The 23,798-nt window shown below is 37.0% G+C and overlaps 1 protein-coding gene and 1 long non-coding RNA gene across 5 annotated transcripts in view; both read left to right on the top strand.

Annotated features, from left to right (window-relative positions):
- Positions 1-15: 15 nt before the first annotated feature.
- On the top strand, positions 16-17,564 carry LOC125266921. Its single transcript, XR_007184581.1, has 4 exons — positions 16-168; positions 14,650-14,752; positions 16,403-16,817; positions 16,921-17,564. It is a non-coding gene; the product is annotated as an uncharacterized LOC125266921 (long non-coding RNA).
- Positions 17,565-23,293: 5,729 nt separating this feature from the next.
- The window catches only part of LOC125266920 (RNA-binding protein Musashi homolog 1), a 41,347-nt gene continuing 40,842 nt past the window's right edge, over positions 23,294-23,798 (top strand). Inside the window, exon 1 of one of the 4 annotated variants that reach the window (XM_048188048.1) lies at positions 23,294-23,596. In XM_048188048.1, coding sequence (XP_048044005.1) covers positions 23,532-23,596 — 65 coding nt within the window. In that variant the 5' untranslated portion in view covers positions 23,294-23,531. The remainder of the gene's footprint in view (positions 23,597-23,798) is intronic. The other 3 variants (XM_048188049.1, XM_048188050.1, XM_048188051.1) reach the window with 3 other exon arrangements.

The raw sequence follows: 23,798 nt of genomic DNA, 5'->3' as shown, positions 1-23,798 counted from the left end.
GCAAACGACACGTTACGTAATTAATATTCATGAGACAGGCCGGGAGGGACGTTTCCTGTCAACAGCACACGCAGCTGCGGTCTCGAGGTGTTGCGCGGGGCCACTCCTCTCATAAACGTGTTTCAACCGGAAAAACCAGTAGAGCTGAATGGAAGAATAAAGACACGGGTGTGTATAAAACACTGTATATGGTAGGAGACACAAATATAGCTACATGTTCAATTAAAACGCGTGGGATCTGATTGATTGGCTTGACGACAGCATACTGTTGTACAAACTTTCATTCAAAAGTTTCCGCCAAACTTTAACACCAATTAATTTTTTCTAAATGATTGGACAAACCATTTTTCCCATGGGGGGAAATCAGATATCCCCCAATCCCTTTCATTGAAAGGTCTGTACATTGTAGCATTTTAAAATTTAAGGTAGTGTTTTGTCAGCCAACATAAATGTTTGGCTTTATAAAGTATAGTTATTGTTTTCATCTACTGTTTTGCTGATTTCAGATGAAATATGGCTTGACATCTGTCCATATTCCTAATCTACCCATATTTCAATGAGAGTAGACAATATTAAAGGATTAGTTCACTTTCAAATTAAAATTTCCTGATAATTTACTCACCCCCATGTCATCCAAGATGTTCATGTCTTTCTTTCTTCAGTCGAAAAGAAATGAAGGTTTTTGATGAAAACATTCCAGGATTTTTCTCCTTATAGTGGACTTCAATGGCCTCCAAATGGTTGAAGGTCAAAATTACAGTTTCAGTGCAGCTTCAAAGAGCTTTAAACGATACCAGGCGAGGAATAAGGGTCTTATCTAGAGAAACCATTACTCATTTTCTAAAAAAAATTAAATTTTATACATTTTAACCATAAATGCTCATCTTGAACTAGCTCTCTTCCTCTTCTTCTCTATTAGAATTCCAGCAGTGTAGACACTGCAAAGTTTTAACTAAATTGTCATATACAATATGCTAGTGCAAGTATATAACAATTAGTTCAAACTTTGACCTGTGGAGGGCAGTAATACAAATTCCTTTTCGACTGAAGAGAGAAAAAATTTACTTAATTTCTTTTCGACTGAAGAGAGAAGGACATCTTGGATGACATGGGGGTGAGTAAATTATCAGGAAATTTTAATTTGAAAGTGAACTAATCCTTTAATTTTATCTGTATTTTTTTATTGTTATATTTGGTGAACCATACGCAAAGGACATCAGCAGCATTGTTGTTAATTTAACTAAGCATCTATGTTGTGAACATCTACATTTGCTGTGACAACATTTAGATAGTTAGACTTTGGTCAAATGTAAACTTTGTATAGGTTTGCAGTATAATATCTTACTAGAGTACAACGATTATGAATATCTATACTGTTAACAATAACAGTTGGCACATTGAGCAACAAAATCTGTATCTGGGCCAAAGGGAATTATATGATTTATATGCAACCCAGTGAACCTGACTAATTTAAAACTATAGGCCTATGAAACTATCACAAATTCATGTTTATAGTACAGTCAGTGCATGTTCAATATATTTACCCCTTTATTGCTGCTGTGTATAAATTGACAGATGATTTTTCCCCTTGGTGACAGGGAAGTCAGGGAAATGAAACAAATAACAAACCAAGAATGTATACAGGAAACACAAAGGGACTAGTGCACTAGATGCATCAAATAAATGTAGCACTTGCATGTCAACCTATAGATTCATGATCGGTGGGTATGCATGTGAGTTAAAGGATTAGTCCACTTTCAAATAAAATTTGAAAAAATTATGTATGTCCTAAGCCAAGTTCGGTCCTAGAGAGCCGCTGTCCTGCTGAGTTTAGCTTCAACCTCAATCAAACACACCTGAACAAGCTATTCAAGCTCTTCAGGATTACTAAGGCTATAGGCAGCTGAAGGTTTTTTTTCAGGGTTGGAGCTAAACTCTGCAGGACAGCGGCTCTCTAGGACCGAACTTGCCTGGCTTAGGACATACAGCGTAAGCTTTTTGAAGAATACAGAAAGCGGAAGCATGTGCAAGGCGATCATTTGTGTTTATAAACCATATACAGTTGTATTTTTTTCCGAAAATGACCGATTGTTTCGCTATAAGACCCTTATTCCTCGTCTGGTATCGTTTAAAGCCCTTTGAAGCTGCACTGAAATTGTAATTTTGACCTTCAACCGCTTGGAGGCCATTGAACTCCACTATAAGGACAATAATCCTGGAATGTTTTCATCAAAAACCTTAATTTCTTTTCAAATGATGAAAGAAAGACATGGACATCTTGGATGACATGGGGATGAGTAAATTATCAGGAAAATTTTATTTGAAAGTGAACTAATCCTTTAAAGGCACAATATTTAAGATTTTTTGGATAAAAATATTCAAAAACCACTAGACCAGTGTTATATATTTTGTTGACTTGTGTACATACATTATCCCAAATGTTTCCAGAAATGTTTAAATCCAGAGAAGTAAGCTATTTTAACCAGGACACGGACCATGTCCGTGCGTCGCCTATCAATGACATCATACCCACGTTACCCTCGATTTCCGGTTTTATTGTAGAAACAATGGAAACACCAAAGACGCTTTAATATATTATATCTTTTATTAGACAAGTGAACAACTGTTTGCATACATTTATAGACAGAAAACACTCATGTTATATAACTCAACACGTTTAGTCTTATTGTTTGAATCTCGTTTTCTTGATTACACTAATATGATATTCTAATATTGATCTAGTTTACTACAGTGTGCAACAAGTGTCTCATAGCAGTCGCTGAGTAATCGCACAGAGTAAAGGCCCTTTCACACCGAATGCGAAACGATTGTTCATCTTCTACTAATTCACGCCTGCACACTAGGTGGCGCCAACCAACAATGCATTTGTCCTCATGTATGTGTCTCGTATATGGCTTTAACATTGTTCGCTGCATAATATACAGCGTTAAATTAAGATCAATAAAGTTTGGTACTACATTAGAAACCCAAACTATGTAATGCTTACAAAAATACATTTTAAAATATAATTAGAGGTACAATTAGCATCAAGCTACATTTCAAAATGTATGATTATTAATGTCTTTGCTCAAAATGCACTTTAAACCATCATCGAGTTATTGTAATAACCTCTGATTATGATCTAAAGTGGGTTTTGATTCAATAATGGCTTTTTGCTTTCTTTGTACGTTTAAGAATGGACTGAACGCTAAATCTGCTTATCATTTGTCATAAAAATCCTTTATTATTGTTATAAAAATACCATGAGCTGCATAAAAAACAGAAAACATGTCGTCATAATCATATTATGCTTATTAATCTCAAAAAAAGTTGTCCATATGACTTTTGTGCTTTATCAAAGGTATTCTAAAGTAATATGATAGATTTGTATGAGGAACGGAATGTAATTTAAGTCATTATCTACTGAAGATCTTCTCCTCCATCACAGTTTTTAAATCTCATTAGTGCTCAGTTAATTTTAAGTATTTTAGTATCCACCGTTCCCAGGTTTAACGTGTGTTAATCACACCCACTGAACCGAATACAGGAGAGAAACACTCTTTGCTTTGTTTGAAGAGAAACACATTCTGGTAAATCACTTGTTTTCACAACAACAGGATGATAATACCGTCAGGACTTCCTCTTTTTACACCTCCCAGACAGTTTCAGATACCAAGAGTGCCATAAACACTGAGTGATAATGTACAATGGGGCTAAAGGCTCCCTGGGGTAAAATTTTATTTTATTTTCCTCTAAACCACTAGATGGCACAAAAACTTTCTGTGGCATTTTCCAAAACATCCGCTTTTCAAGATGCTTCGGCTGATCCCTGACGCGATCGCTGGCAGCAATGCAAAGTTGATTCTGTGCTAATTTGATCTAATATTGTATGTTTTTTTAAAAAATGTTGTATATTTAAGTACCAAATGAGAATCACTAAAATTATTGAATATATTTTGAGACAAAGGTCTTCTTAATGATTTTCAGTTTTGTTCAAGCAACAGTTTTTCAATAACGGAAGAATATGTGGCATTAGGGGCCCAATAATTAACCTGATGATAAACAGCTGGTTGACTTTTCCATTTGTTGACATGACATGGTTAGATTCAGATGGTAAATATCATATATTAAGTTGGGTTTCCACCTTAGAGATAATCACCATATTTATAATGAAACCATCCTATTTAAAAATATGATACATATCATATAATGAAATAAAATTAATTGTTACTACTGTAAATCTATGTTAAATATTATGGACTCTCCTTCAATGCTTTCAGAATCTTTACTTTCTAAAAATAATTTTGTTTCTGTATTTTTTAAACATATTTTTATATTAACATTTTAATGACAGTGAATTTATGGAACAAAAATGAATTTTTTTATTTAGCAAAATAAACAGAAAATAGTACAAACTTTACGAAAGTGATTGTTTTGAACAAGTATTTACTTAGACATTATTAAAAACATTATTTTAGTGAAAGTATTTGTATACCTTTTGCCCCATACTGGTTTTGCCCCATGTTTCTGTGGTAAAAGGCCCCCCTCATCACCTCATACATTTATACAATTTTTAAACAAAATAAACCACTTTTATGATTTATTTTCACTAGGGCTGTCAAAATAACGCATTCATTTAGATTAATTAATCTGAGAAAAAATAACGTGTTAAAAAAAATAACGCAGAGTAATCTATTCCGTATGGACCTTTGAACCTGGAGCTGTTCTAGCCACCATTCGACTGTAAAATGAAGGAGGGAGACGACTGCTGCGCTGACGGACAGAACGAGCATAGCTCCTCCCTCGTGCGCGTGAGCTCTCTCTGTCTTCAAAGTAAGCACCGTCTTTGCACTCTCTCTACCTCACACATAATAATCTAAATCAACTGACACAATTCTAAAAGTTCGGAAGACTGAATCCATGTTTCATGAGGCGCATTCGGAGAATGTTTTTCCTGAATAACCGCTGGGTGTGAATAGTGCTCAAAAGAACGTCACCTCATCTTCTCTGACAGGCGCCCTGCACGTGCAGCTGACATAAACCACACTTTCAGTAAACAAAAAGAAAATCCTATCCAGTGGTGAAGTGTTTTCTGTGTTGACAAATCTTTTGCGATGTCCTAATAACAGTCGCGATTCGCACGCAACGCGTCAACGTCCGCTAATGTCCGATTCACGACCTAATGACTCATTTGAACAGATTCATTTTAATGAATCATGACAACAACTGATCTGTCCACACGGTCTATAATGAATAATTTACTCGAACAACTCTGAAATGAGAACATAAGTGTGCTTACCCCATTTAGCAAGAGTGGTTAGTAAAATCCACAATATTTTCAGGTTATTTAAATGACAGTGTGTAGTAAATTAGGCCTACCTATAAAATCAGTTAGTTTAGACTGGAGTGAGGTGAAACCAGAACAAAGCAAGTTGTTGTTAGCTAGGTGCATTCAGTTGTTTATGGTAGAAAATTATATCATTAGTTAATATAACTTCTAAATGCTACTTTTTAATACTTTTTTCAGGTTTAGCAAAAAAGCATCTAAGCTATAAAATCACTTTTTTTTTTTTTTTTTTGCAAAAAGGGCAAGAAAGAATTACAGTGAGAGTGACGGGTACTTTATTGTCAGTATCGGGCTCGCAGATCACGTGGGTAGTAGGGCACTTTTTACTGTTTGTGTGGATGACCATGTCTGTCACCACTGAAGACCATTTTTGACCCAGGAAAAACCCTGCATTGATTCATTTGAATTGAAATATTTAATACTTTCACAGCAAAAATTATGTATGCGATTAATTTAGATTAATTAATCAAAGAGTATGTAATTAATTAGATTAAAATTTTTAATCGATTGACAGCCCTAATTTTCACACAAAATCTGTTGCTCCATAAATTTTCAAAACAAACATATTTTTTCTGCAGTCATATATGGGAGAAAGAATAGTGAAAAGCACATTGTATCCTATAACAAATCAAAATAATTCCACTTCCTGTCAAGAGGGTTATTATCATATTATTATCATAATCACATACTTAGTATTATCACATAAACATAGAAAGTGAACGTGACTCGGCCTATGAAATCACATTTCAGGAGCAGTTTCGCCGCGTCCCAATTCAGAGGCTGCATCCTTCAAAGGCCAATTGCATCACCACTGTTCAACGAAGGCTGTCCCAATTCAAAGGTTCCTCCAAATGTGTCTTTCATTTCCCACACAATGAAGGATACAACAGATGGATCCTTCGGGGCCTTGCGTACCCCAAATTGTATTGCACGTCCAGTACAAACATTACTGCCACTCATCAACGGCAGCTGTCACAGTTGCTAGTCGAAAAGAGCAATCCTCCGTAGGCTAGACCGTCCCATTTAACAACGCTCGGTCCGACCTTCTCTGCCTTCCAAGGATGCAGCCTCTGAATTGGGACACAGCTTATGTGTGGGGTTAAATGAGGTTATGGACTTCACTGCCTTTTTCTTCTTCTGATTTCTTTGTTATGCTTGCTGACATCTGGTGGAAAGTGTTTGCTACTGCGGTTGAGTTTTCCTCTACAGATCCCTTAGTCTTAGTGGATGGAAACAAAGCAGGATCCCGTTAAACATAAAACAAAGGACTTGAATTTAAGCCTGGCCTATAATATCATGTGTATAGTACCATAACCTTAGTCGTATATTTACGTACCTTTTGATGCTTAACATATTGCAAAGCCATTAAAATAATAATTATTGGTGTGCAGAGCCATGTAAACTTGTATATTTTATTTTACTGAATACATTTAGTGTAGGATGACAGAATTTTAACTTTAATCTTAACTTTTTCTTTAGTTGTAATTTACGTAATGTATTTTCATTTCATAGACTTTTTTCAAAATAGTTGAGCTTAAACATTTATTGGCAAACACACAATTTGTGACCTCTGATTTAAGCTTTTGACATGGTTTGATATTTTATGTCAGGTTGCATGATTTTGTTTTTTGGATGGCAGCATAATTAGGTGCGATAGGTGCGGTTTCCTCCCCGTGCTCGTGTTACCTGTACGCCACACCCAGTGATCACAACTGATAGCCTCCATTATTTGTTTGATCAATTTTTTTTATGACATCCTGACAAAGGTCAGATGGGTGGAGTGGAGCCTTTCGATCCGTGACAGGGCATGTGCTTTCTGTTTTACTGTTGCTTTTGTGCGGATCTCATCGCCCTATTAATGTGTGCTAGTCCACTGCTGATATAAATAAATTAGGCATTGTTTGGATAACAGTACACTCTAAAAATGCTGGGTTAAAAACAACTCAAGTTGGGTTAAATATGGACAAACCCAGCGATTGAGTTAAATGTTTTACCCAACCTGCTGGCCAGTTTTATTTAACCCATTTATTGTTTAAAAATGACTTTACGGTTGGCTTAAAATTAACCCAAAATAGGTTGGAAATGAAAAATCAGACACATAATTACTAGAGGCAACAATAATAATCAAAAGGTGAACATTAATAAGCAATTTAATGTTTATTATTGAATTATTGTTTATTATACTTATTAATAAATGTTAATTTCCAACCTATTTTGCGTTCATTTTAAGTGAGCAATACAGTAATTTTTAAACAATAGTTGAGTTAAATAAAACTACCCAGCAGGTTGGGTCAAACATTTAACCCAACAGGGTTAAAAGAACCCAGTCGCTACACTCTAAAAAATAGCTGTAAAAAACAACAAGTTTACACAGTAAAATACCGTTTTCATTGAAACAGTAATATATAAAACCATGCATTCTGGGCAATTTTATTTGTCGTTTTTTTGTTGTTAAAATGACAAATATTACTCAATGCATTGTTTTTATGGTATATTACTTCTGTATATTACAATGCATTCTGGGTAACATTATTTGTCGTCAAATAGTACCCAGGATGCATTGTTTTTACAGTATATTACTGTTTCATTGGAAAACAGTATTTTACTGTGTAAATTCATTTTGGTTTTTTTTACAGCTTTTTTTTTTTTTAAGTGTGAGTTTGTCCATTTTTAACCCAACTTGGGTTATTTTTAACCCAGCATTTTTAGAGTGTATATATAGAGCATAATAACTATAATCGCTGAGAATGGCTGAAATGTTATTTTTAAATAATTCATTTATATACATTTTTTTTACATTTTCTGAAGAACTTGTGAGTGATGCTTGCCTTTGTGAAATTCAGGGTGTTGTCAGCCAGGGTATTACTATGTGGACGAAAAGGTATTGTAAGTGGTTGCTAGGGTATTCTGGATGGTTGCTAGGAGGTTGAAGAGCCCACTCTACACACCAAAATCATTTTACTACATGGCAGGTTAGAAAAAGATCCCTGTCCTTTGGATAAAAGCATCTGTACATGTGGCTGGAGCACATTCTGTTTGTGTTCAAAAGAGGGCGCCAGAGGAGAAGAGACTCCATTCAACTCAGTAGCTCCATCCATTGATTCCTCTGTGAATTTATCCAAATTTCATAAGTAAATTTAAGATACACGCGTTATAAATATGAGTTAACCCTAACATAATCTGAAAACCATAAATAGAACAGTTTATTGAACCTTTAGTCAAAATCTAAAAAAAAGTTGCATGTGTTTTTGTTGAATATCATATTTGATGCATCAGGCTCATATTGTTTGATATAGTGAGTATATGGAAAAAACATGAAAAAAATGCTCAATTTTATTTAGAGGCCCAAACTGAAAAATATGCAATTTGCTGCAGATGCTGATATTTATATAGCCAGAAAGTAAGAAGAAATTCTGATGCTTTGTAATGGAAAACAGTGAGATCTTTATACATATAATGCATATAAATATCACTCTATATCTCCCAATAATGTATTAATGCTTTGCTTTATGATCAAAGCTCTGTAGTTTTTATTGAGGGGGCAAAACATATAATGGCATTGAGAGATGAACAAATAAACGTCCCTCATGATCATATTTGATATTCACATTTTAACATGACTTTTCTAAATAATGATGTATGGATAGTCAAGTAAACCTAAGTTGCTTCAGTCCAGTAAGTGTATATCTTGAAATATTACTAACAATATAAAAGTTATTCTTATGTTTACTTTATAAAATCAGTAAAGATTTCACAGCAAAAAGGCCTTTTACTTGCTAAAAAAACTATAAACTATCAGTCAGACGACAGAAGACGTGTAGTAAATTGTGTGCAACATGTTTTTCAGCAAAGTTTTGTTCCTTTTGATAATTTAATTTAAGCCTTAGGAGTTGGTGAATCAAATATGATAGGCATTATAGCGTTCAAAAACCAAATTAAGTCAAAATTAGAGTCAAAAAATGATTCTGGTTATGCATTCCATTAGTAAATATTTCTGTGCAAACCCTCCCTGTTCTCAGAAGGCTTCTAAATCACTCATTCATCCTGCGGTGATCCCGTCTTTATGTTAACAATTCATCCTGTCTTCCTCTTCCCTATTCTCCCGTTTCTCTCTCGGCACCTTTGCGCCCCTCCCTCGCTCCGTCGTTGTGTTTTTCTTCCTTTCTTCCACTCTCACCAGGTAACCAGACCTCCTGTGGGGGGTGTTGAGTTTCCACTTTCCCAGAGAAGGAGACAATTTGAGCCTCACAAAGCCCACAAAAGCTGTTCGGCACCGTCCCTCCTCTCTCGCTCTCGGCCCTTTCTCCCTCCAATTCGCCACTGTCCGTGTGCCTTCCTCGCTGTTCCCTTGACATTTTATTTCTTTGCACTCTTTCTCTCTCTGTCTGTCTCTTTCTTTCGGTTTGAATCAGATAAACAGACAAAAAGTAATTGCAGGCCAACTGTGAAACACATCCACACATTCACGAAAATCACATCAGAACTCAGTTGCTCACAAGAGACTGAAAAGAAATCGAATTAAAATAAACAATGATTGGGATCTTCTCTGCTGAGCTGTCTTGCTTCGCTCAATACAAAACACTCATGTGTATGTGTGTGTATATGTGTGTGTGCAGCTGGTCAGCAAAGAACAAGTGTAACTGAGTCGATGTGGCAGGCGGGAGGGAGAGATCTATATGAGTGTTGGTTTACAGTGTGCTATGATGACAGCAGTGGCACCGTGAGAGACGAGCCGAGATTCACCCTGTGACCCCTCATGCTGTCATTCACAGAGAAAAACACCGCGTCATTATAGCCATTTGCTGCTGCTAAAGGAGTAATTCACTCAGAAACGAAACATCAGAGATTTTTTGTAGCATGTTTGAGCTGCACTTTTCTGTACAATGAAGGCGTTCTGTGAAAGTGAAATACTTTAATTTTGGTCTGTGACTCACAAAAGCTATATCTTAAGACTTAAAAGTGCAATAGTCTCCTCATATCCTGAATCACTTGGTTGAGTGGTCTAAATGTATTTTTATAAATATATATTAGTGCTGGGCGGTGTGACCAAAAATCTGTATCACGTTTTTTTTTAAAGATTCTGGCGATTTCACGGTATGTCACGTTTTTTTTTGGCATATTTTAGTGTCAGGAGTACAGGGAATATATTATATAAACACTGTAAGGACAAATAAAAATGCTTTTAAAAATGTAACCAAATCTACGGACGAGGATTAGGGCCAAGCAATAATTAAAAAATAAAACCATCTCGAGATTAAAGTTGTTAAATTTTTGAGAAAAAAGTCGAAATAAAATGTTGAGAATAAAGTCATTAAATTACGAGAAAAAAGTCATTAAATTTCAAGAAAAAAAGTCTAGATAAAATGTTGAGAATAAAGTCATTAAATTACGAGAAAAAAGTCGTTAAATTATGAGAACAAATTCGTAGTTCTCGTAATTTAACGACCTTTTTCTCGAAATTTAACGAGTTTTTTCTCGTAATTTAACGAGTTTATTCTCAACATTTTATCTCGACTTTTTTCTCGTAATTTAATGAGTTTATTCTCAACATTTTATTTAGACTTTTTTCTCGAAATTTAACAACTGCTCCTAATCCTCTTCTGTACAAATCAGTTCATAAAGCTAACAATTTAGTTTAAAACGTAATCAAATTAATTTAATTAAATAATATTAATAAGTAGGCTACATTTTTACAGTGCAATATCTCTAATTTCAATGAAGACCTTTGAGTTTGTGTTTTAATTAACGGTGTTATTATTATTATTATTAGGCTAGTATCTCTATTAATCGAAGTACACTCGGTATTACAATAGTATATTTCTTTTTTTTTCAAGTTATACCGAACTTTTATTTTGACAAGATTGTGAAGATGTTTGACTTCCTGTGTATATGATATGACAAATGTTGATTGTTTTATCAAATTAAACGGTGAAATGTTCATAAAATAACTCTAAGAGCAGCTCTGCAGATGAAATTCATGTATAGTGAGTGAGACAGCAGCAGACACTGAAATCATCACGAGCGCTTCAGTATGTGTAGTAGTAGAGGAAAATGTGGCACTCATTCAAACAGACTTTAGATTTCAATACTAGTCATTTTTAGCTTTAATATTCACAGACGCTTGTCTGTATCGATATCCGATTCATTGTACAGCCCGACTTTTGATTTATTCATCCAAAAATGGCTAAATTCTGTGGTTTTATGCTTTATACGGTAAGTTCTATTTGTGACTGGATTCTGTGATTTCATCCATGTTTTTTGCATCGTGGAAATCATTTGGCTCTGCATGGTATGCGCAGTATTAAAGAGAGTTAGTTTTATGAGTTATTTATTGTTGTGTAATAAAGTTGTTTCCAATAGTGTAAGAAGGGTATGCAGTTAATAGAAGTCCGCTCTCTATACACTCTACAAAGCGCTTCATGGCCATTGAATAGATACAGCAGCTGTTCCAGCTACGCACCGGTATGGCGTTTTTTGAAAAATTCATATCGGTCTCGAAATTGAAACCGGTATACCGCCCAGCACTAATATTGTGTGTGGAAGGCGTAGTGGAATCAAACAATCAGGCACACTGGGAACTAGGTCACAAAGGAAACACAATGAAAAAATGAGAACTCTGACATAAAATGTTCGTTCAATCATTGCATTCAGTCCAAACGAAATGATAGCATGTGTTTTCTGTCGGTCAATGGCTACATCTGAAAACTTACAAATGCTGCCTTCTAGGGCTGGGCGATATATCGCATGCGATTGTCACGCGCATTTCGTCAGTAAAGCCGGTTCCCTGATTACCGCTAAATCGCCATCACCTGCTTTCAAATGGAGCGGTGTTTAATAGACAGAGCCGTAGTTCACTGACAAGCTACGCAATATCGCGTTCATTATCAAAGGCGATCTGCGATAATGAACGCAATATTGCGTAGCTTGTCAGTGAACTACGGCTCTGTCTATTAAATGCCGCTCCTTCGGAGGACACATTCCAAGGTAGGAAGGCATAAAGGCATGTCCGAATCCCATGTTAGCTTCACTTCCTTTCTCCTGAGATACCTTCATCTGATTGATTTTTGAAGGCAGCATAAGCCTTGTTTCCACCAAAATTACCTGGAACAATTTGTCCCAAGAACTTTTTTTCCCCCCAGACCTGTCGCTGTCTGCATTTCCATCATGGTCTAAAGTACCGTGAAGATGACATAGGACTGCGTGTGACTTTCCAGTTCCCACTGGATTTCATCCTCTGCATATAAGCTTAATAAAGCCTAAATCTCATCATCTGTCCATCTTTTGTATTTTATAAACTCCATTGTTAGCCCCGTTTCCAATGCAGGAACTTTCCTCAGGCACTAGGGACTTTGGGGTGGTTCTCAATGTGTTTCGACTGCAGGTACCAGGGTCTAAAGTCTAAAGTTCCGGTAAAAATTTCCCTCCCAGAAAGTCCCTGCTCGCGAGGTAGTACTTTTTCAAAGTTCAGGAACTTTCGGGGGTGGGACTTGGGACTTTTGATTGGTTGACTCCACGCAGCATTTTATTTCAACCACCATTTTCAAGTCTGTGGTGCATGCAGTAAGAGCTGTTTGCTATTCGAATCAACATTGGAGTTTAAAAATATGACCGATGGACTGATGACGAGCTTCAGGCTTTATTAAGCTTATATGCGGAGGACGAATTCCTCGGAAAAATGTTCTTGGGATAAATTGTTCCGGGGAAATTCGGTGGAAATGAGGCTGTTGATTCGAATAGCAAACAACTTACCACACGCACTGCAACAGACTTTTAAAAATGGTGGTTGAGCTAAAATGCTGCGTGGAGTCAACCAATCAGTGTGTTCAGCGCTCAAGTCCCATCCCCGAAATTTAAAAAAAGTACTACCTTCTGAGCAGGGACTTTTTGAGGGGGTAATTTTTACCTGGAACTTCATTTAGACCCTGGTTTCTGCGGTCAGAACACACCGAGTATCACCCCAAAGTCCCTAGTTCCTGGGGAAAATTCCTGCGGTGTAAATGGGGCTAAAGATGTATCATTTGCTGCCTTTGATATCCTACAATCCTATACATTCCATTTGGTGACAGTTGAGCTAGAAAAAGAAAGATTCCGTCTGAAAGATGGGGTTTATGGTCAGTTTTTGTGTAATTTTTGACCAATGTTTTCCACTTTTGATGTAATTTCTAGCGAGAAATTACTACTGTAGCAATGAAATATTTGTTTAGTTATCACCAAAGCTTGCACTATTTTGCTGTAGATCATTAAACTGTTATGCTGCCTCAGAAGTCTCTCCAAAATCAGTTTTGTGAGGTAAATCAGCGTATTAGAATGATTTCTGAAGGATCATGTGACACTGAAGACTGGAGTAATGATGCTGAAAATTCAGTTTTGATCACAGGAATAAATTACATTTTAACATACACCAATCAGGCATAATATTATGAGCACTGACAGGTGAAGTGAATAACACTGATCATCTCTTCATCATGGCACATGTTAGTGGGTGGGATATATTACATTTTGTCCTCAAAGTTGATGTGTTAGAAGCAGGATAAATGGGCAAGCATAAGGATTTGAGCAAGTTTGACAAGGGCCAAATTGCAATGGCTAGAGGAGCATCTCCAAAACTGCAGCTCTTGTGGGGTGTTCCCAGTCTGCAGTGGTCAGTGTCTATCAAAATACCACCAAAAGCTCTAACGGTGGACACGTGAGCATCAGAACTGGACCACGGAGCAATGGAAGAAGGTGGCCTGGTCTGATGAATCACGTTTTCTTTTACATCACGTGGATGGCCGGGTGTGTGTCCATCGCTTACCTGGGGAACACATGGCACCAGGCACTGTGGCTCTTTCAGCAGGATAATGCTCCTGCCACAAAGCAAAAATGGTTCAGGAATGGTTTGAGGAGCACAACGACGAGTTTGAGGTGTTGACTTGGCCTCCAAATTCCCCAGATCTCAATCCAATCGAGCATCTGTGGGATGTGCTGAACAAACAAGTCCGATCCATGGAGGCTCCACCTCACATGACTTAAAGGATCTGCTGCTAACATCTTGGTGTCAGATACCACAGCACACCTTCAGGGGTCTAGAGGAGTCCATGCCTCGACGGATCAGGGCTGTTTTGGCAGCAAAAGCGGGACCAACACAATATTAGGAAGGTGGCCATAAATGTTATACCTGATCGGTGTATATTCACATAAAAACAGCTATTTTACATTGTAATAATAATATAATAATATTTCTTTCAGAAACCCCAAACTTTTGAACGGTATTGATCTTTTTTTCTTTTTAAGATGTTACTTCTTTGAAGTGTTTTTTGCAGCTCAACAGCCCCTCATCATTCTATGATTTCACTGTATGGAGAAAAAAAACCCCAGACATTCTGCCTGTGTCCTTTTGTGTTCCATGGAAGAAAGAACATGAAGGTGAGTAATTGATGAAAGAATACTAAACAATCTATTTAGAGTTTGAGTTGTGGTTGATGTAAAAGTGTATTGAGAGTCTGTGTTGCAGTGGTGGTTTTTCAGAAATAAAAAGGGGAAAAATTTTGCAGTGCGTTTAGTTTTGGCTGAATAAGTCTGGGCTTTTTCAGCAGCCAAAATGGCAAAAATCAAAGGAAAAGACAAGTCTGTTAAAACAGTCTCTCTCTAGATGAAGGGCACAAATGCTTTGTGCAGGTTTAGAACAACTTGACGAAACTGGTAAAGTATGCATATTCAGGTTCAAATAATTATCAAGTTTTCTGAAGGGTAGATATGGATAGATGAATGGTGCGTCCCAATGCAAAACTCACTACCACAGTAGGGTGAACGGTTGCCAAGGCATTACTTCATGGTTGGTTGGATGTTATTTTGATATGATATTTTGGTCTAGATATGAGTCAGCTCCCTCCTTCATGGTAAGTCTGTAGGATTTTTTGTGTATCTAGAAGCATTTGTGTTTACATATTTACATAGATACATTTTGGGCCTTGGAATGAGCAATAGTGATTTTCAAACATTAGCTGAGAAGGGCTAAAACAGGACAAATCTCAATAGTTTTTGTTGTACTAAAGATGGAAGAAAGTGCCCGTATTATAACCTCTCCGCGTCAATCATTTCTTAAAATTATGGAAGATATCTTTTTAATATTATTGAAAATTGTTGTTTGATATATTTTGTATGATTTTTTTTCCCCCAAGTCTTCTTAAGTCATGTAAGGAAGTATATTTGTTATTCATCAGAATGTGTCTGTGAAGTTTCGGCTCAAAATACTCCACAGATCATTTATTATAGATTGTCAAATTTGCCCCTATTTGGGTGTGAGCAAAAACACGCCGTTTTTGTGTGTGTCCCTTTAAATGCAAATGAGCTGCTGCTCCCGGCCCCCTTTCCAGAAGAGGGCAGAGCTTTAACAGCTCACGCTTCGGTTGCTCAACAACAACAAAGCTGGAGAATCTCACGCAGCCAAAATGAGGATTGTCAGTAACGGTGTTCAGCCTTACATTGTTCAAACCGGAGTCGACTCTGATGGAGAGACTCAGGAAGAAGTTACAACTTTTAGAATGAAACTGAACGTTTCTGAATGGTTAGTGGATAAATTTATGTAGTTGCTGTGGAGTTGATTCAACTCATGGACTAGCAATCTGTTAATCTTTTGTGCAAATCCAGTGTTGAATTGACCCTCGTTTGTGAAGCAGTCCGGCATAAAATGAGCGGCATGGCAACAACACTCTACTACAACAACTCTTCCTCTTCTCTAAAGCAGACCAACATGGCCTCACCCCCTTTGTTGCGTGTTCTCGGGGACAGAGTTTATGTAAATTTTAGGCTTAGTGATGTCACTAACCCGGGAAGAAGCTCGTTGTAGTCCCTACCAGCCATTTGTTGTAGTCCTTAAACAGAGAATTCTTTAAAAGAAAATATCTCCCTTTGCATTGAACTTTAAGCGTCGTAACTTTGCAGATGTTGTTTATGCTCAAAGAGCAACATTACACACTAACTAAAGTTAAAAAAGAGAAACCATAATCAAGCTTTCATTATATGGAAAAGAGCTGCTTGTACATTCTGCCTAACATATGTCTTTATGTTCCACAGATGAAAGAAAGTAATCTGGGTTTGCAACAAGTAAGCAAGCAAGCAATGCCAGAATGTTCATTTCTGGGTGAACTATCCCTTTAAGAGCACACCAAACCGATCCACCTGATCGGACGGATGTTAAACAAATAAAAAAGTAAAAATAAATGTGCCCTGGTCAGTAGGGGGTTCCCATGTCCTCCGTCTTGACCCCCGCCAAAGCCTTTCACTAACCCATTCACTGACCAGGCAGGGTGACGCTCCAAACGAAACCCCCCTTCATCCCCACAGAGAGAGGGAACGCTATGACCCTATAAATAGAGAAGAGGAATGGTGGTGATATGTTGAAGGAAGGAGGGGGGCATGGAAAAAGGATTAAGAGAGACATTCGGCTGGTGGTCGGGCTGTTCCCGCAGTCCTCGGATCTTTGACTCAGGTAATCCGGATAGGAGAGATATCACATCTCCCATGTGCGATCTTGATGATGGTAATATTAGCGTTGATGCGCTTGTTCTCTCTTTCTGTTTACCTCTTGACAGTAGTGCTGCGCCTTCCCCTGAGGATGGGAAGTGTTTTCATTACTGGAGGTAAAGGTGTGATGACAGAAGAGAAGACTGTGCATCGTGTTCAGGTGCTTATGTCCTGATTGGAAGTAGCCTTACTTCCTGATTGCCTCATTGGATGCTTTTATCCAATCAGAATTTGTTCAAGTTCACCCCTTGGCAACTTAATTTCTTTTGACATGAAATTTACAGGTAGCATAGATTTAAACTGAACCTTTTGTGCTGTAACTATCACTACTGCAATCACTCATACAAACAGACACGATCAACTGTCTGAGGCAGCTAAGGTTTACTGGCATGATTGTAAACATTTATTTATAAAGCATTTACACTCTGAAAAATGCTGGGTTATTTTTTTTTACCCAAATGTTGGGTTTAGCCAGTAGGTTGCTGGATCATTTTTACTGTCAAAACAAATGATGAACCCCCCTCACATACCTACCCAATGCTGGGTAAATGAAACCCAATGTTGTGTAGTCTGTGCCGAGCCGGTGCTTTACCCAGCTTTAAGCTTTACCCAGTGCTAGGTTGCCAAATAACCCAAATTGGGTCATTTTTAACCCAGCATTTTAAGAGTACAGACTTCTTGAGCAGCAAATCAGCATATCAGAATGATTTCTGAAGGATCATGTGACACTGAAGACTGGAGTAATGATGCTGAAAATTCAGCTTTGATCACAGGAATAAACTACATTTTAAAATAAATTAAGAATAGAAAACAGTTATATTAATATCTAATAATATTTCACATATATTTTACTGTTTTTTTTCCTGTAATTTGGTGAGCATAAGAGACTTCTTCTTTCAAAAATATTAAAAAATCTTTCAGATTGCAAACTTTTGAACAGTAGCATATATTTCTATAGCCAGAATAATGACTTCTCTCTCTTTCGTTTTTTGCACTTTGTCAAAGTTGACAAGGGAGGAAAAGACAAAGAGGCCAAAAGTCACTCCTTATACTTCACAGAATGAGAGAGCAGATCTCAGGCTTGACCGAGGTTAGAGAGCAACAATAGCATGCGAGACTCTCGGTCAAAAGAGCCACAGGAGTGATGAATGACCAAGAAAATCACACTAGTTTTGTGTCTCTTCAAGTTTAGGGAAAGAAAAAGTGGGGAGAAATAGAGCATTTCGTGATCATGTTTCAAAGGACTATTTTATGATATATTAAACTTTTATAATGCAATGCTAAATCAATCAACATAAATTTGAGGAAAAAAGCTTGTGGCGCTCCAATAAATATTTCTCAGGGTTATTTTATTTCTGAAAGTTTCTTTTCATTTAACACACATCACATGTTTGTCACACTATATATGGGGTAAGTTGTCACATTGGGTTGTATGATATAGCTAATAATATAAAAGGCAAAATGTATAGTGTTTTAGCCAAGAGAAGTTTTAATTAATAAGTTATATAAAATTACAACATTTGCAAAACACATTTCAGCCTTCATTATACACTAAAAAGGCTGGGTTAAAAACAACCCAAGTTGGGTTAAATATGGACAAACCCAGTAGCTGGGTTAAATGTTTAACCAACCTGCTGGCCAGTTTTATTTAACTCAACTATTGTTTAAAAATGACTATATGGCTGACTTAAAATGAACCCAAAATGGGTTGGAAATTAAAAATCAGACACATAATTACTAGACGCAACAATAATAATCAAAAGTTGAACATTTATTAAGCAATTTAATGTTTATTGTTTAATTATTATTCAAGAAACTTATTGATAAATGTTCATTTATTAAACATATTAATAAATGTTCATTTCCATCATACTTTTGGTTCATTTTAAGCAAGCAATACAGTCATATTTAAACAATAGTTGAGTTCAATAAAACTACCCAGCAGATTTGGCAAACATTTAACCCAACCGCTAGGTTAAAACAACCCAGACTGCTGGGTTTTTCCATTTTCAACCCAACTTGGATTGTTTTTAACCCAGTATTATACTTTCCTCTGCTCTGAATGTCAGTGTGTCTTTTTAATGTTTACTTGTTAAACAAAAGCTACAGCAAAAACTTGACATACAAAAGCACTGATGGATAAAACAAACATTTGTGTAACTTCTAGTCATTTCTGTCCCTGTGACAACTAGCCCCGTTCCCCCTAAAAATGGCTGTTTATCAATGGCTCTGTTCCAGTACCTGCTTCATTAACCAACTTCAGTGTTTGAGATGCCAAAAGAATAAAAGTTGCACATAAAAACAAATAAACGCCACTGTTCTGCCTTTCAGGTACTTTTCCTGCGCACTTCTCATAATGAGGCTCCCTAGTCCTGATTCGTCATAAATGCATCTTGTCTCATCTTTTCTCTCATTCTGTTTTCAACCTCTTCTTAACCCCCTTTCAAACTAATTCCTTCCCCTCCCCCTCTCTCTCTTTCTCTTTATTCAAAGCCATTGATCATGCATGCAGAAATTTAGCACGCCCATAGCTCCAGTCGGGAGCGCTGGGGCGCTGTCCTACATACTGCTTCTCCACACACACACACACACACACACACACACACACACACTCATCCTGAGACCACAATCAAATACACACACACACATACACACATACACACAGGGCAACCGCGCTGACAAACCCTTGAGCCGTGATACATAAGCACGCAAATTTTTTACAAATTGTGGCATGTGTTCATATACCAGTTCGGCCTATGAACTCATCTCAAAACTTTTGGTGCAGAAGTTTTATTTTAGATCTGATATTTCAAATTTTTGCTTCAACTTGCATCATTTTATTTTTTTTCTGCTAAAATGTCACTCTTCTTATATCTGTGTTGTAGTAGTTTCCTTTAGCAGGTGCACTTCTGCTCTAGGTTTTTTTTTTTTTTTTTTTTCATAATAATTGCTTCCTTCCCCCCAAGTTTCTTTGGATAAAAGTGTTTGCTGTGTTACATAATTCAATATAAATCTAGTACAGATGCATGTTTTTTTGTTTTGTTTTTTTCATACAGTTATCCAAATGCTTTTTAACACAAAAAATTGTGATCATCTTTTAAATTCTATTTCAAGGCCAGAATAATATGCTGATCTTTATCTTTTGAAACAGGCTTTAATATCCCAAATTATTAGACTATTTTTCAAGCCTGGCAACTGAATGTGGGTATTTACTCTCATGCATCTTTTTAACAAATCACTACATAACAAAACATAAAAATGACAACAATACCACGTGAGATGCTGTTGTTTACAAGGAACAATGCACACCTCCCTGAGGACTGTGAATGTTGTGGTCAGTCTGTCAGCCCCACCCACACATGCAAACCACCAATCACCTGGTCTTGACATCGTGCCAGTTCAGACCGACTGGAATCCAGACTACCAATCACCAAACTCACCCGGCTGCTGTATGATTCTGACTGCTGCTTCACTGTAGACACAACTGATGATACAAACAATAGACCAAGTGCTATCTATCTATCTATCTATCTATCTATCTATCTATCTATCTATCTATCTATCTATCTATCTATCAATTTGTTTGGTTTGTTCGTTCAATCGTTCTATGTATTTATCTATGTATCTATCTATCTATGTATGTATCTATCTATGTATCTATCTATCTATGTATGTATCTATCTATCTATTGTTCTATCTATCTATCATTTGTTCATTCAATCATTCTATCTATCATTCTATATCATTTATCTATCATTCTATCTATCATTCTATCTATTCTATCGTTTGTTCATTTGTTTGTTCTATATATATATATATATATATATATATATATATATATATTGTTCTGTCTATCATTCTATCTATTCTATCGTTTGTTCATTCGTTCTATCTATATATATATTGTTCTGTCTATCTATTGTTCTATGTATCGCTCTATCTATAGTTCTATTGTTCGTTCATTAGTTCAATCTATCTATCGTTTGTTCGTTCAGTCATGCTATCATTCTATCTATCGTTTATCGTTTGTTCATTCATTCTATCTATATATCTATCATTCTATCGTTCTATCTATTGTTCTATCGTTTGTTCATTCGTTCTATCTATATATATATATTGATCTATCTATCGTTCTATCTATCATTCTATCTATCGTTCTATCTATTGTTCTATCGTTTGTTCATTCGTTCTATCTATATATATATTGTTCTATCTATCTATCTATCTATCTATCTATCTATCTATCTATCTATCTATCTATCTATCTATCATTCTATCTATATATTGTTCTATCGTTCGTTCATCTACAAACCCGATTCCAAAAAAGTTGGGACACTGTACAAATTGTGAATAAAAACAGAATGCAATGATGTGGAAGTTTGAAATTTCAGTATTTTATTCAGAATACAACATAGATGACATATCAAATGTTTAAACTGAGAAAATATATCATTTTAAGGCAAAAATAAGTTGATTTTAAATTTCATGGCATCAACACATCTCAAAAAAGTTGGGACAAGGCCATGTTTACCACTGTGTGGCATCCCCTCTTCTTTTTATAACAGTCTGCAAACGTCTGGGGACTGAGGAAACAAGTTGCTCAAGTTTAGGAATAGGAATGTTGTCCCATTCTTGTCTAATACAGGCTTCTAGTTGCTCAACTGTCTTAGGTCTTCTTTGTCGCATCTTCCTCTTTATGATGCGCCGAATGTTTTCTATGGGTGAAAGATCTGGACTGCAGGCTGGCCATTTCAGTACCCGGATCTTTCTTCTACACAGCCATGATGTTGTAATTGATGCAGTATGTGGTCTGGCATTGTCATGTTGGAAAATGCAAGGTCTTCCCTGAAAGAGACGACGTCTGGATGGGAGCATATGTTGTTCTAGAACTTGGATATACCTTTCAGCATTGATGGTGCCTTTCCAGATGTGTAAGCTGCCCATGCCACACGCACTCGTGCAACCCCATACCATCAGAGATGCAGGCTTCTGAACTGAGCGCTGATAACAACTTGGGTTGTCCTTGTCCTCTTTAGTCCGGATGACATGGTGTCCCAGTTTTCCAAAAAGAACTTCAAATTTTGATTTGTCTGACCACAGAACAGTTTTCCACTTTGCCACAGTCCATTTTAAATGAGCCTTGACCCAGAGAAAACGCCTGCACTTCTGGATCATGTTTAGATATGGCTTCTTTTTTGACCTATAGAGTTTTAGCCGTCAACAGCGAATGGCACGGTGGATTGTGTTCACCGACAATGTTTTCTGGAAGTATTCGTGAGCCCATGTTGTGATTTCCATTACAGTAGCATTCCTGTATGTGATGCAGTGCCGTCTAAGGGCCCGAAGATCACGGGCATCCAGTATGGTTTTCCAGCCTTGACCCTTACGCACAGAGATTGTTCCAGATTCTCTGAATCTTTGGATGATATTATGCACTGTAGATTGTTAACTTCAAACTCTTTGCAATTTTTCTCTGAGAAACTCCTTTCTGATATTGCTCCACTATTTTTCGCCGCAGCATTGGGGGAATTGGTGATCCTCTGCCCATCTTGACTTCTGAGAGACACTGCCACTCTGAGAGGCTCTTTTTATACCCAATCATGTTGCCAATTGACCTGATAAGTTGCAAATTGGTCCTCCAGCTGTTCCTTATATGTACATTTAACTTTTCTGGCCTCTTATTGCTACCTGTCCCAACTTTTTTGGAATGTGTTGCTCTCATGAAATCCAAAATGAGCCAATATTTGGCATGACATTTCAAAATGTCTCACTTTCAACATTTGATATGTTATCTATATTCTATTGTGAATAAAATATAAGTTTATGATATTTGTAAATTATTGCATTTCTTTTTTATTCACAATTTGTACAGTGTCCCAACTTTTTTGGAATTGGGTTTGTATCTATTTATCTATCTATCTATCTAGTGTTTTATCTGTCGTTCTATCTATTGTTCTATCGTTTGTTCATTCGTTTGTTCTATCCATATATATATTGTTCTGTCTATCTATCCATCCATCCATTGTTCTATCTATCTATCTATCTATCTATCTATCTATCTATCTATCTATCTATCTATCTATCTATCTATCTATTGTTTTATCTATTGTTCTATCTATATATATTGTTCTATCGTTCATCTATCTATCTATCTATCTATCTATCTATCTATCTATCTATCTATCTATCCATTGTTCTATCTGTATCCATCTATCTATGTATCCATCTGTCATTCTATCTATATATTGTTCTATCGTTCTTTCATTAGTTCTATATCTATCATCTATCTATCTATTGTTTTATCTGTTGTTCTATCTATATATATTGTTCTATCGTTCATTCGTCTATCTATCTATCTATCTATCTATCTATCTATCTATCTATCGTCTGTCTGTTTTTCTCTTTCTTCAGACTGACCACGTTTCGACTCTGCTACTGTACAGCTGCTGATGAAAGCGGGCGGGGGCGGGGTCAGGGAGAGAGAGAGGGCGGAGCAGACGACGAGAGTCCGGGAAAAGTCAAACGGGAGGCGGTGCCTCCGTGTGTGCGCAAACCACGCTTGGCCCGTCCTCCTCCAGACGGGTCCCTCCCTCCCCCACCCCCTCGGGCCACCCGCTCTTGAGTTGGAGACTCCTGGCTCCCGTTCGGCTCACAGTCCGGGCAACAGAGGGACACGGGAATGGACACAGAAGGGAGTCAGAGCAGCCTGTCGTCCTCCACGCAGGACTCCCCGCACGACCCCTGGTAAAGCCTCCTTTCTGCGCGCTCCGTTTGACTTTTCCTTGCGAACGGGGGACATCTGTAGAAATAAACCTGAGAGTTTTGGGACCAGGAGAGAAGAGACCACCGGAGACAAAAGACAGAAGCGCGGGTCTCTTTACGAAAGAGCGAAAATGGAAACAATGTAACAGCCAGGAGCTTCAGTGTTACATTGTTTCCATGTTCC

The sequence above is a fragment of the Megalobrama amblycephala genome, linkage group LG4, assembly GCF_018812025.1.
Source record: "Megalobrama amblycephala isolate DHTTF-2021 linkage group LG4, ASM1881202v1, whole genome shotgun sequence".
Taxonomy (NCBI): Eukaryota; Metazoa; Chordata; class Actinopteri; order Cypriniformes; family Xenocyprididae; genus Megalobrama; species Megalobrama amblycephala.
Note: the sequence above shows the minus strand (reverse complement) of the source record. Positions and strands in the feature narration are given on the sequence as shown.